Source organism: Zalophus californianus, chromosome 1 (assembly GCF_009762305.2).
Source record: "Zalophus californianus isolate mZalCal1 chromosome 1, mZalCal1.pri.v2, whole genome shotgun sequence".
Taxonomy (NCBI): Eukaryota; Metazoa; Chordata; class Mammalia; order Carnivora; family Otariidae; genus Zalophus; species Zalophus californianus.
Genome location: NC_045595.1, coordinates 121,352,023 through 121,366,568, shown reverse-complemented (window position 1 = coordinate 121,366,568; position 14,546 = coordinate 121,352,023). Strand labels below are relative to the sequence as shown.

The window sequence follows — 14,546 nt, the reverse complement described above, 5'->3', positions numbered from 1 at the left end:
AAATGTCAAACTATGGATATAATCATGGATATAAAAGAATTAGCATCTCAGCTTAAAGGGAAAAAAAGCCTATGTGTAATTACTTGATAAATTTAAATAACTGATATATATTTATATTACATTTGTCATATATATATATACATACATATATATATATGCCTATATTTTGAGATCACTTTCATGTGAGTTGAAGTTACTTGGGAGACATAATTTCCCCCTGACATATACTCATTTTGCAAACTATCTTAATGGTAGTTTTATGTTTGATAGAATCATCCTTCATTGTTCCTTCTTTGTACACAGAAAACAAAAATCACCTGAGTGTTAGCCTTCACTTAATTATCCTTTTGAAATTGGGACACTAAACTTGATGAAATTTATCTACTATTGAGTATGCCATCTGTTGAAAGACAATATGTGTATAACCTCGTAGCCTCAAAACTCATTAAATTTATATCAAGAGTACAGTATATGTTTACAAAACTGCCCACAAGTTTTTCTCCCCAAGAATAAGTTATTTACTGACAATTCCACTTTCTCTTATAATTCTGTAGCTATGTGAAAGTTTGACTTCTGGAATCATGCACACATCCTTTGCTCAAATGTTCACTACATTTAACAAGGGAACACACGCTCAGGACATAATGATTTCATTTGGCTTAAGTGAAATTCAGTTTCCCCTCCCTCATGTCCTAAAGTTCCATTTTGATCATTACTTGGCCTTTACATTATCCTTTACAATTATTTCTCCCAGGAAACTTTGTTTCTCTGGCAAGGGATATTTAGATATTTCCAATCAGGAGATGACAACTTTTTCCCATCCTTGCACCATCCCTTCTTGAAGGAGACTGATTGGAAGAAGCTGGGGGATATGAATTCAGAGTTCTGATTTGTTAAATATTAAAGGTGACTCTATACTGTGATGATGTAAACAACATTTGGTAGTTTCACAGAAACTTAGAACAAGCAAGGTTGTGACTGTATCCCAAGTTGCTTAGCTAACAAAGAAATGAAAAGCATGAATGTGTTTTCCACAGAGTCTTTTCCTAGTACTTGACCGATTTATTCACATATATTAGCTACTGCCACACAGTTTTGTCTTATTCTTAAAAAGAGATGCTAAGGTTTGGTCTGTCTGAATTCTTAGTGCTATAAGCAATAGCACCAAAGGCAAACTTCTGCCGATATTTTGATGTCTTCCTCCTGGCGCAGGTGTGCTATTCTATGGCTCATGCTTCTCAAAGCATTCTATACCAAGAGTGTTCTTATGAAAACTGTCAAAAGAACTGCCCGTGATTTTTAGAAGACTCCGATGACTTAAATGCCCTCAAAGATAGTTATTATAAATAGTGGGTATTGGAGAAATAAAAGATTTCGAGGGTATGGAGTTCCTTTGCAATTTCTCATTGGTCGTAAAATACATAGTATGATGAGTTTCTATCTACTGAGCAGTTTGTTTGTTTTTCCCCACATGCCATCCACAGGCTGAGACTAACCTGCCCATTATAAATTATGGACAAGTGGTGAGATCCTACTACAAGTTTGTCTGCTTCTTCTGACCTCTGCTGAGAGAATTTTGATTCTCCACTCCAAACTCGAAAACATGAAAGTCCAGTTGTTTTTGGCTGCTGAAACTTTTGCTTTTGAGCCAGCTACATCTTTTATGGATATTTTCTTGAACCCTTTTTTGTCGTTCTGTAATTACAGTGGATGTTGCCAAGGAAACTTTGCAGCAACTCCCAACCACGTGTTGCCTGGAGCTAAGCCAATCTGACTAGTCAGGGAGCTGTTCCCCGACTCAGCCTTGATTTTACAAGGTGGAGCTCCCCTCCTTCAACCCAAGGTAGCTTGCCTTCTGACATGGAAGTACTACCAGTTCTATGTAACTTGCTTTTTTTGTTTTGTTTTAAAGATTTATTTATTGATTGATTTGAGAGAGAGAGAGCATGCAAGAGGGGTTAGAGGGAGAGAGGGAATCTCAAGCAGACTCCTGCTGAGTGCAGAGCCCTACGTGGGGCTCGATCCTATGACCCTGAGATCATGACCTGAGCCAAAATCAAGTGTCAGATGCCCCTCTGTGTAATTTGTTTCAACTTTATTAAGATAAAATATTCCTTGATATCAAGAAGAAGTTCTTCCTGAGAAATGTGACAGAATCAAAAGTGAGGAAATAACTTTCTCCCATTACAAGGGTGCTTGAAATTTGCCATAACCAAAATATCATTGAAATTGTACTAATTTTATATTTTAATTCTTAAGTTTAAGCTTGTATTCTCACAATGGTTATGGGTTCCAAAAAATACTAATTGAAACCATTTTCATACACTCTTAATTGTGTTTTTAGCTGATAATATTTAAAATTAGGGCAAAAGTGAGAAGTGATATTCAAAATACACATTCTATGGCTTGTAGAAAATTAAAATCAATAGTTTGACCATAAGTCTCTGTTTTATAGGTGGCATGTAGGGGGAAAATCCAAAAATCATCCATGAATTTGCAGAATTAAGAAAGGAAAATGGAAGGAATCTGCTACAGGAGCGACTAGGGAAAAAAAGAGATGCAGTGGCCAAGTTGGGGGAAAAAATGAAACTGAGGCCAAATCATTTTATTTTTAAACCTATAAAAAGTACACTACAAATAATTACAAGCTTAAAAATTAAGTAGCTGACTGAACATTTTAACATGCTCCTTGGGACGTTTTATCGTGTGTTCCCCTCTAACCATTTTCGAATTTTCGATGTTAAAATGTCCTAACAAATCAATATAAGGTGTTTGGTCTAGGGACTATCCTTTTTTTATTACACAGCAGTCAGCCAACTGGCATTTTGTCCTTTAAACAAGTTACTGTTTTCATTCCAGAATAACAATTTGTTTAATTTGATTGTTCCTACGCAGATCCTGGAACTAACTTTATGAATCACTTTAAATATGTCCCCATTGGCTGTATATTGTTTGATACCAATCAGTTCATAATATCTTCATTCTTTCCTTCTCTGTTTCTTATCTTTTTCTTGGAGATATTTGGAAGAGAATAGGCAACATAGGAGAAAGGATTATACAAGAAAGCGTATGTTTTCAACCATTCCAATAAACATTCTCCCAGGACTTGCAATAAATTGGAAGCTTGAATTAACATTTGCCCTTTAGCGTTCTGACTGATGACCCACCCTACTGGTGTCTCTTCGATAAATTACAACAAAAGCACAGAACACACTTACAGAGATGACAGCGGTTTCCATGGTACCCGGGCAAACAGGTACATTTCCCCGTGACTGGGTGACACTCTTCATTCTCAGCTGAACACTGACATGCCTGTTTATAGTCCTTCCCATATGTGCCTGGTGGACAAACTAGGGGAAAGAGGAAATGTAAACCCAATGAATTAAATTTGTCTGTGTAAATATAGCTCTAAAAGTGAAAGCAGGGAAAAATTTATTAAATAAGACCATTGCCTACAGAAGTGTGCTGTCCTTTGGGATTTAGGTTTCATTAAATTTACTTGGGGATTACTTCACTGTTTGATTTTGTTTTGTTCAGTCAATTTGTGACCGACTGTCAAGGGCCGGCTGCAATTTTCTTGTCACTGAAGAAAATCATAGGGTGATGTCAGGTAAAATCAACTAAAATAATAGTATAATTCATGAGGGACCACATATCTGGATAAAGATATTTTTTTCTGGTGCAACCGGTTTAAATTCTCAAGGTTGTTTCTCTCTGCACATTAGCACGTACTGTATTTGTGTCACTTGTCAGCTACTCTGCTGGGTTGTGCTGTTTTCTTTTTAAGGCTGAGCAGTAAAAGCTTTCCCTCCAACTTCTAAATAATATCATGCCATTTTGTTAAGAAAATAAAAAGGTTTCTGGGTATTTTTCAGCTTACAAAACAGAGTCAAATAGACATTTTAAGTTTCACGGTTGTGTCCAATGACAATTCAAACGAATTCAGTAAAAAGAAGTCTAATAATTTGGTTATTATGCGTCCTGCAGACCTAAAATCGAATAATAACTTCTGGATCAACCTTTTTATTTATCACCTAAAGGATATGGCATCACGGAAGAATGAACTTGTTTGAGAAGTTTCTTCTCATGCTGGAGAAGTTATTGACTGTTTTGTTCACTGCATCCCTGTTTAGTGTTGGCTGTCCTGTGTGCCTATGGTGTCACCTGTTTTCTTGGCGTCCACTATCTTTAAGAATACTTCATCTTCCAGTTTTCTTTCAGTAAAAATAACAGCAATGGTAGCAATTCTAATTTTAAGGTTGCTTGCTTAACATTAAAAACAAAGACTAATGAAACACAGTGCAATTAATCAAAAAAGAGGGTGTTCTTTCTCCCCCCTCCCTTCTTGACTGGGATATATACAAATCAGAGAGCATTAGGTGGAATCTGACTTGGCATCTGAACAGCTATTTAAATGGTCTGTTGTTGGCCTAGACAGTTTTTTTTTTTTAGCTAAGATTCACCAATTATTCAAATATATATATCAATAAAGCATTTATCTGGTATGCCAGAAAGCACATACTGCCTAAAAAGTTTATTAACTTTGTTTGTTAATAAGTGGCTAAGCAAGAAGAACTGATCATGGCATTTCAGACATGACTGAGAGTGCTTGTTTATGGACTCTTACTTCCTTCACCTTGTTCGTCAGTACACACATGAGGGCATCACTTACATTCCACTGTGACATAATGAAAGGGAGCTCCCCAATGGAAGTTGTCTAACATGGAAGGCTGGCAAATAATCAGAAAAATCAAAATATGTTTCATTAGAGGTTTCCAATAACTTTAGAACCAAAAGTTGCAGTTATTACAAATTCTTCCCATCACTAGGAAGACCTGTCTTGGCCACAGGGTTATGTGAGCACAAAGCTTGGTCTCCCTGTGACAAATATGACCACGAAGCCCTGTGCTCTGTGGAGATCGAAGACACTGAGAAGTCCAAGGGGCTATGTTGAACACAACAGGATTTGTGTAGTAAGTTCCAGTAATCCAATATACTTAGTCATTTTCCATCTTGAAGTTTGGGGCCCACTGGCATAGGGTTCTGAGGAAAGTGACATTCAGACTGGTCTGCTCTGAGAGAGAGAGGTCAGGAATATTGAGCTGATCTGCAAGCATCCACTGAAGGTTGTGTGGTCTAGAGGAAATAGTGTAAACTTTGTGTCAGGTAGGCCCAGCACTGCCAGTGACCTGATCTCTTGCTTTAAACAACTTACTAAAGCTCTAAGAACCTCAATTTCTTCTTCTGTACAATGGGATTAATGAAACCTATCTCACAGATTGTTGTCAGGAGTAGCTTGGTGGACATAGTAACATATGGGAATTTCATAGTGCCTCAGTAAAATTTGTTTCATTTCCATTGAAACCCTTGTATATAAAATCAGAATCAACTGTTCAACAAAAGTGCTATCTTTGGGCAAACACTATGGATAGATACATTCAGAATAATTATGAAAAAGTTATCTAATATTTAGAGATCATCTTTACATGTATCTGCTTTCAGGAAAAATTATTTTTAAGAGAAAAAAATTTAAAACCATTAAAATCACATGACATAAAATTTCTGAAACACAAATAGGTAAAATTTATCCATATTCTCACTAATAGTCCAATGTTTTGAGGCTTCATAACACCATTCACAAATGTTAATCACTTCTCCAACCCAAGGGCTCAGGCTTTGATTCTTGAACTTCAGAGGAATCAAAATCACAGAAGATATAAATTATCTTCTTGTGCAAAACTGACCTCTTAAAGCTCTTAAAGTCAGTTCTCAAATGGATGTTTAAGTGTCACTGAAGAAATTTACAATTTATATTGCAAAGCAATAAAGTGAAGATGGAAATAAAAGCAAGAAAAAGTATTCTGAATGTTACCCAAAAGAATTTTTGAGAAATATTGTTGTATTTCTTAGATTACATACTCATTGTGAAAAACATCTATCAGTTGTCACCTGTGAAAAAATGATGACTTTGACTAAGACTTCAGAGGAAATCAAAGTTCATGTAAAGTCTGCTTCATATCCTCTGAAAGAGAATGTGGTATGTTAGTTTATTGCCTCATGATCCCAGATGGACTGCATTACAGGGCATACTTTCAACCCATCTCACAAGACAAACAGAATTCTGGAATATTCTCATTCAGCAAGAAATATTTTCTAGATACCTACTATGTGCCAGATTCACAACAGTGAGCAAAACGAAACATGATTCTTATACCTACCAAGCTTGCAATTGTGGGGAGATAATTACAATAGAATAACCATCAAATAAACATATAATTGAAAAATATTATAAGAGTACAGGGTTCTACGAGAGAGTATGACATCGGGAACTCCACTTTAGTATAACAGGCATAGGATGAGGGGTGTTTAGTTCCAGATGTTCTCTTTGAAGAGATCACTAACTGAGATCTGAAACACTAGAGAGTATAGGTAGTGGGACAGGGAAGGGGAAGGAAGAGAGAGTAAGGAGGAGAAAAATTTCCAGAGGAAAAGACCCAGGTGTATACGAGTTACTGACACTATTCCTAAATAGGATGGTGGCGAGAGTATGCCTGTATATTAGACAATGGTCAGGCTTACCTTATTTTAAGCAGATCTATATTAGTTCCCTAAGGCTGCTGTAATATATTATCACAAATTTAGTGGTTCAAAACAATATAAATTTATAATCTCACAGTTCTGGAGGTCAGAAGTCTAAAATCAAGGTGTTGACAGGGCTGTGTTCTTTCTGGAGACTTGTGGGCTGGGGTCTATTTCCTTCTTTTCCAGCTTTAGAAGCTACCTACATTCCTTGGCTTGTGATCTCTGTCTCCATCCTCCAGGCCAGCAGTTCAGCTTCTTTTTTCTCTGATTGCCTGACTCTCTTTTACAAGAACCTTTGTGATTGCTTTGAACCCACCCACGTAATCCAGGAAAATCTCCCCATCTCAAAATCCTTAATTTAATCACTTCTGCAAAGTCCCTTTTGCCATGTAAGATAACATATTCACAGATTCTAGGAATTAGAACATGGACATCTTTGAGAGGACATTATTCAATTTATCACAATCTCTGTATTCCCAAATGTTTTAGGTAGCTTCTGATTTAATCCTTAGAGACCATGGTATTATAGAAAGTCATGTTTTTAACAATAACCTGATGCACAACTCCTTATAAAAATCAATACAAATATCATATTTTAAAAACTATGTAAAATTTATATGGGAAAACTATCACCAATTATTTTTTAAATATATATATATATATATATATATGTATACTTAGTTAATATATCCAAAGGGCAGCTTTTGACCTGGGATTTTTTGGAAAAGATCAGGACCTAGAAATAACCTGGGAAGCAGCTTGGGTACCCAGAGACATCTGGGGGAACAGGAAGAAGAGACTCCTCAAGGGCTGAAACTCAGAGAAATGAAGGACTAACTCTAGACCAGGAACTGCTTGCTCTTCTTAGCACCCTATGTAATAACATTTTATCGCTGCTTAAAAGTAAGCAACTTTAAGGGTCCTCCCCACCCATCTATAGAACAGTATTTGCTTTTATGCATAAAGCACTCCTTTAAGCAGATGCTATTATGCCCATAATAAGATAGACAGACATTAGGCCACTTGGCCAAACAACATAGCTAATAAGTGGCAAAACCAGGAACAAAACCATGGTGTGCTTAGGATATGCTCTAAGATATTTCCCACTCTCTCAAGGCTTCTTCTTAGGAGGTGAGAGGTGTGTTGTCTACTATATAGCACTGAAGAGATTACAAAGCTGGTCAACAGGCAAAGTTGTGTTTTAACTTACTAGTTAGGAAAATCAGCCTGGAAAATTTTATGTTGGAAATTTCTTGTTTACCTTGTTTACTAATTAGCCATCCAGAGCACTGGAAGAACTGGTCAAACCAGTTTGGAAGTAATGTGGTTCTTTCTAGCTGAAATTATTCTGGGCAACCAAATGACCACAAACCCTCTGCGGGGTGAATTCTACATGGATTTAAGCGGATTCTCCATATTAAAGCTACAGTTTACCATTTGAATTAACCAGTGAATATACTCAAAAATAAGAATGGATCAACAGTGCCTATTTTTTAGTCAGGTAGAATTTATATTACTTTGATCATGAAGGTATAAATTGAATATAGATCAATACCCAAAAGATTTTGGAAAGGGGAAAATTGTATTTTTGATTTGTTGGATTCGCAGGCATTTGATTGATTTTTATTAAAAACTGAGGAGTCAGCTTTGCTAAGATTCAAGTTGAGACAAAGTCAATTACAGAGACAAGTTGGTTAGCCCTGACAACCTCATAAACACTACACCTGGCATAGTTTTACCACAGGGTAAACTTTCTAATAGTACTTTTTGCTTTGAAGAAATAAGAACTTCTTCAAGGTGACTTCTGAAAGATGATTCGTATCTTTACTTTCCCCACTAAATTTAAAGATAAATGAGACATCAACTAGAGAATTTAATGAATTTGTCTTTATTTAATTGTCCTATCTACTACCTTCTATAATTAATCATTTTCTGTGAGCAATATTTCTGTCTGGAAAACATTTTATGAGATGGCATACAGGATTCAAGCCATACATATAAGAAAATACAATGAGTTGACTTTTCGTTTGGAAATTCATGACTGTCTTAGCATTTGACAGGACACAGAGTAACTTCTTGTGGGAAGACCCTGTGGAGCCTGGCAAAGAGATACATTGTGCAGTCCCAAGATCACAGTCTTTCCACTGTGAAAGTTACAAACTCCAAGGCCATCTATACCAACACAGTGTCCCTGACAAGCTAAATAAGCATAAGCAGAAAAGTGTTTTATACTGTCAAAATGAACATCCACCATCCCACTAGTCAAGAAAAAAAAAAAAAAGCCATGGCTCTCATGATGGGCAGAGAGGTGTATTCAAATTTCATCTAATACTTTGCTTCTCACAAATTGGGATTGACCTTCCATGGCTTATGACAGCATATTTTGCTCAGGTCTTTATCTAAAGGCCTGGTGATAGATCAGCTGTCATCCGCCCGTTCCTCAGAATGTCTTTGTATTAAACTAATGGTCCAGCAGAGCAGCCAGCTTGACAGGCAGGTTATTTATTTGCAATCTGGTAAAAGAACTGACAACTTCATTGTTTTAATTGTTCATTTTTCATGGGTTGATGCATTAGCTCACCCGAATCTTTGTGCCTTAGTCAGAGAATAAATATATGGGAGTCAGGGCATCAGAATGACTGGGTCCATCTTAAAGTTCAAGAAGCCAAGGATAGTCTTGGTGATGGCTATGATTACTAGTGTCCCACAAGCATTTGGGATTTTTTTTTGGTCTTATCTCTGTTCTGCATCTCTTTCCTCTCTTTCAGGAAGACCTATGATGTCAGCTACTGATCTGATTGTTTCTTGAAACAATGTTCCTTGTTCTCAGAGACTGTTAAAGGAGAAAGACTGGAATGGGCCTAGAGTCTCAATGTCTCAATCAGAGTGGGGGCTGCCAGACAGAGGCGCCCAGAACTCAGCTATCAAAATATCAAGAAGAGACACAACTCAGGTCAGAGCCTCTCAGAATCACCAGGAAGTTTTTTGCTAAATAAACATGGCCTGGTCTCATTCTACGAGATTTGATTCTAATTCAGTGACTCTTTGGTGAGGACTAAGTATATATATTTCTAAAATCCTATGATCGTGGCAGAGAAGCATTGAAGTAGAATTTAGATCGACACCCTCAATTTATAGATAAGATATCCTATAGATTGAATCATTTGCCCAAAGTCATATCTATTTAGTAGCAGGGCTAAAACTAGAACCCAGAGGTCCCGACCCTCAGATCAATGCCCTTTTCATTTTCCACTCACATATCATTCTCCAGGATCTATTTGAGAGATACTTTGAAGAAGTTCTCCCAATACCTCCCGCATATGCTAATGTGTCAGGGCACAATATGGAGGTGATCATTTGTACTCAAGGCTCATCTCAAATGCTGGTCTTTAGAGAGCAGAGAACATTTCCATAGCCCAATTATAAGCATGAAGGGGATTCCTATTAAGATACTGGGTCCCAAATTATATTATGACTTTACTATTTTTTTCTTCTTGTTAAATTGAGAGTGCCTCTGGGTCAGAGGCAGTGTTTTCTTATTTTCAATGTGCCTCACATCTCACATAAACCAAGAACACAGAAGGTATTCTATAAATGCTTGATGGAGGAAAGGAAGGAAGGAAGGAAGGAAAGAAGGCAGGTAGGCAAGCTTCTCTAGCCCAATATACATAACTGTGTGAAAGGCTGATCCTACACAAAAAAGAGAACCCTGGATCCCTATATGGCATGTTTATATGTTCTTTCCTTGTTAAAAAAGATATTCAACATTTGTAATTATTTACAGGGTCCTGTGGTGATCATATAAAATTGAACAAGACTAGAATCTGTTTTCAAGAACCCAACCGACTAATTTAGGAAGACATGTGAAAAATTGATACAGAATAATCTGACAAATGCTACAAACATGTTTAAAAAGATTCAAGCATATTAAAGAAAATAGCTAACCCTATCACGAGGGAATCGGTGTCTCCTCAGAGAGGTGGCATTAGAACTGGGCCTAAAAGAATGAATAGAAATTCCTTAGTCAGAAAGAAGAGAATTAATGAATAAAGTCTTTTATTGAAAGTGATAGGTACCTTTACTTCATGGCTAGGGGGCAGGGTTCAGGAACAAGTCTGATGTCAAAGAGTTGTTGGCCCTTAAAAGTGAAGTTTTTTTTTTATGTCACATTGAAGGCTTAATCTAGATGACCATAGAAACATCATGATCAGACTGTTGACAGTTGCATATTGGATTAGAGGATGGAAGCCCAACTGGGGGCCACTGCAGGCATCCTAATGAGACAACAAGAACCTGAATTAGAGATCTGAAAAGGGATAGAGATGAGGAATTGTTCCAAGACTTTTTTTGAGGTGGATTAGATTGTACTGGATGACAGTACAATCATCTCATAAGAGACCGGAGGTAAGGCTCTGTCTATTCCTAGACATTTCTTTCATTATTTGTTGTTTGTTTTTGCCATATGGTGTTTCTTTTCCAGATTGGTCTAATATTCTCACATTCCAATTACAAATGGGTTAAAAATATTAAGACACTGACTTCAGAAGGCCATAGCAAACAAGCAACTCTGAATCAGCAGGCAGCCATTCTTAACATTTTTGAAAACAGGCCTTTTCAGCTTACCCTGGCAATCACAGCACTGGCTGGAGAGGGCAGGATGCCAGGGAAGTGGCATCATAAGAGCTACAGAATGCAGATACTCTAGGGGCTCCAGATTGGAAAGCAGCACGAACATGTGGACCAGAAAAGAGAGATGATCCCAAGACACTGGGGCTGGGATAGGTCCTGGAAGCGAGTTCCACCTGGTTCATTTCTTTCAGGCTTGCTTTGTGAGTATATGCTTATATAGAGCACACCCCCTAAGGAAATATTCAGAGTGTTTCGGTGTTGAAGTCAAAGTGATGATGTTCCTTGTTGGAAGGGACACCTTAAATACCATTGTCAGCATGGTATCTCACTAGGGCATTAATGATGGCTGCTGCCCTTATGGGAGCTTGGTGGATGCCATCTACCAGATATGTGGATAGTGTTCCTGAATGGCTGGCAACAACATTTCCTCTTCATCAGTGTTCCAGATAAAAGCCAAACAATACATCACAATCCTAGACCTTCAACATCTCAACTCAGTGTTGATGGATTATATTAATACCCACAGAAGAAGTATATCTATTCTGAAAACCAAAAGTTAATTTATTCATGCCTGTTTTTAAATTTTCTCATGTGCTTTGTTCAGCTGCGAAAAGGTGAAAATAAATAGCATAGTTAAAATTGTGGATTGTTGTTAGGAGGCTCTTACCTCCAGTTCGGAATGCAGGAACTCAAGTTGAGGGAGAGAAAGAAGTTTGCAGAAATAGGAGAAGGTAAGAATGACTGGGTAACAAGTACCAGAAATGAGTGTCTTGGAGGCCTGAGGAATGGGCCATGGTTAAAGAGCTGACATTTTCTCAGTACCTAAAATGTGCCAGACCTGTTCTAAGCCCTGTACTGTATCATCTCTTTTGATAACTGAAACAACCCCATGAGGGAACAACTATTATTTTCATTTTATAGAAGAAACTAAGGAAGCTAATGTGAAGTCATTCACCCAAAGCTTGCACAGCCAGAGTCAGCATTGATAACTCAATGTCATTTTCTTAAACATGACACTATTATTCTCCCCAGGAGTTACTACATTAACATGGGAATAAGAACATATACTACTGGTTTATGGAACCTTACAGAAGGACCTATGACCCATGTCCTCACCTCATTTCACAGAATTGGGATAGTGCAGTTAGAAAAACTCCTGACTGAACCCTGCGTTCCTAACCATGTTACTCTGGGAAAGTCATCTCCTCTCTAAGCACCATATTGAATTTTGTCATTGCCATAGCTCTACTTAGTTTTAAATTTCAAATAAAGTTTATTATGAAAATGATCAGTAAAATATCTCAAATGGTAGAAATCTGGTACATTCTATTTTAGCATGCATGTATCATAAGGTGGCTATGCTGTATTCAAAACCATAGTGACTTATAAGTAAGATTAGATTCTATAATTTTCTGTGCCTGTATGAAACAATTAGATACTAAGTTTGAGATGCTATGTCACTAATCACTGCTTTTCCCAAGATCCATAGAATTTGAAGGATAGGAACAGTATACAGAAAGAAGAACACCCATGTCCAATCATACATAATGTAAGAATTCTCCTTTGTAATGGTAACAAAAGGTATCAGTAGTATCCACTTAGAGCTCACAGATTGGATGATGAGCAATATGGTGATTAGACAAAGAGGGGGTGCTTACATAGTAAGCTGGAAACCCTGGAAGACAAAATGCTCCAGTGCCCTTGCTTCTGCTCAAGTGTGTTGATACTCCCTTAAATGCATATACAAGATAAAATTTATAGAATCCAGGGGCAGCATAATTAATCGTAATGATTTCCTTTTTTTCAGATTTGCTACCAGAAGAGAGGCAATGCTTTCTGACTATTAACTTAGAGTGTTAATTTGGGGCATCCATGTAAAATGAATCCTTAATGAAAATTTTCTTCATATCAACATTAAGGTCAATGAACAACAACAAATGATATTCAAATATAGTAATGAAATTTCTGCATCAGTGATCAGCTCAAACCCTAACCTGACAAACAGATCTCTATTTGGCTATCCTGAATATTAGTCCTCTTTCATCACAAAAGGAAAAATAAAGCATCAAAAATAGAAACACAAGGGAAGCAGTTAATATATTTTGGATGATACAATAAAATGAAATAACTGTAGTAGAGTAACTAGATTCTTGTCAGTTCAAATCATAAAATCATTGCTTTTAGGTCATGGCTTGTGAAAACAAATTCCTTTTCTTAAGACCAACATTTTAAAGACAGATACAAATATTCACTCATAAACATCTACTGACATCTTCATTCACTCGATTTGCAGTATTAATTCAATGCTTACAATGTGGCAGCCACTGTTTACTTAGAAAAAACTCAAAGTTGATCAGATCTCAGAGTTTTCTTTATTTCAAAGTCATCACTTTGTCTGAATTCCTTAAGAATAAGAACAACAAGATGTTTGAAGAAAATTGGCCCCTAACTTTTATGAATTGTTCATCTCAACTTCAACCATGTGAACTGCCAACTCTCCAAAACAAACTCCAATTCAGTTAGTAATAAAATAGTGCAACTCTCTGTGAAGCTCTTTCTCTTCCTAATGGCAGTTTACTTGGTCCAAAGTAAAGGACTGAAATGAACTACTTCATTGTATCACTCTCCCCTTACATATTGTCCTGAATAAGTCACATTCCTTCTTAATAATATGAAAGCGTTTTCATTCGTGCCCTGGGAATGACTAGAAGAGCTTTTAAGATTATTAAGTCTAGATCAAATCAGTCCAGTCTAAATAGGGCATGAGACTAATGCTTCTTTAACCACCCCTCCTCCTGACCAATTATTCACAAGTATATTGGTGGCCTTGTTAGAAAATCCTTGACATCTATGATCAGAGGTTCCAGGCGCAGGCCACTTTCATACATTTTGCTGACAACCTTTGAACCAAGCTGCCAAGTGAAAGCTTACCATAGTCTTAAAATCCCAAATGGTGATTCATTGTTTGCAAACAGAGAGACAGATTACCATTGTTAACTTGACCTCAGCCTCTAACTCCGAGTCAAAAATGCTTGAAAACATGGGCATCTTAACTAGAGCAAGACATAAATCAAATTACCTTCAACACCACAAAGAAATGAATGGCTGGCATCTTAGGAACTGTGAAGTGCAGTGGGTTTTCCTTGGAAGATAAAGTTGAGACTGAGGACAAAAGACCCCATTACTTAATTGAATTTAATAAAATATGGAGGAACAAACTTTGCCATGGTTTCAAATAGTTTGATGAATAAATAGGGCAATTCCAAGACCTTGCTAACTGCACAGTTCCCGGGAGTGAAGTTTTTCTAAGATTATGAGTGAGACAACAAAAGGGG

The 14,546-nt window shown here is 37.0% G+C and overlaps 1 protein-coding gene across 1 annotated transcript in view; it reads right to left on the bottom strand.

Moving 5' to 3' along the window:
• Positions 1-14,546, bottom strand: part of LOC113918376 (scavenger receptor class F member 2-like) — a 51,371-nt gene that overhangs the window by 31,973 nt on the left and 4,852 nt on the right. The window contains exon 2 of the mRNA XM_027586792.2: positions 3,219-3,350. Within this exon, the coding sequence (XP_027442593.1) occupies positions 3,219-3,332 (114 nt within the window). The 5' untranslated portion in view covers positions 3,333-3,350. The remainder of the gene's footprint in view (positions 1-3,218; positions 3,351-14,546) is intronic.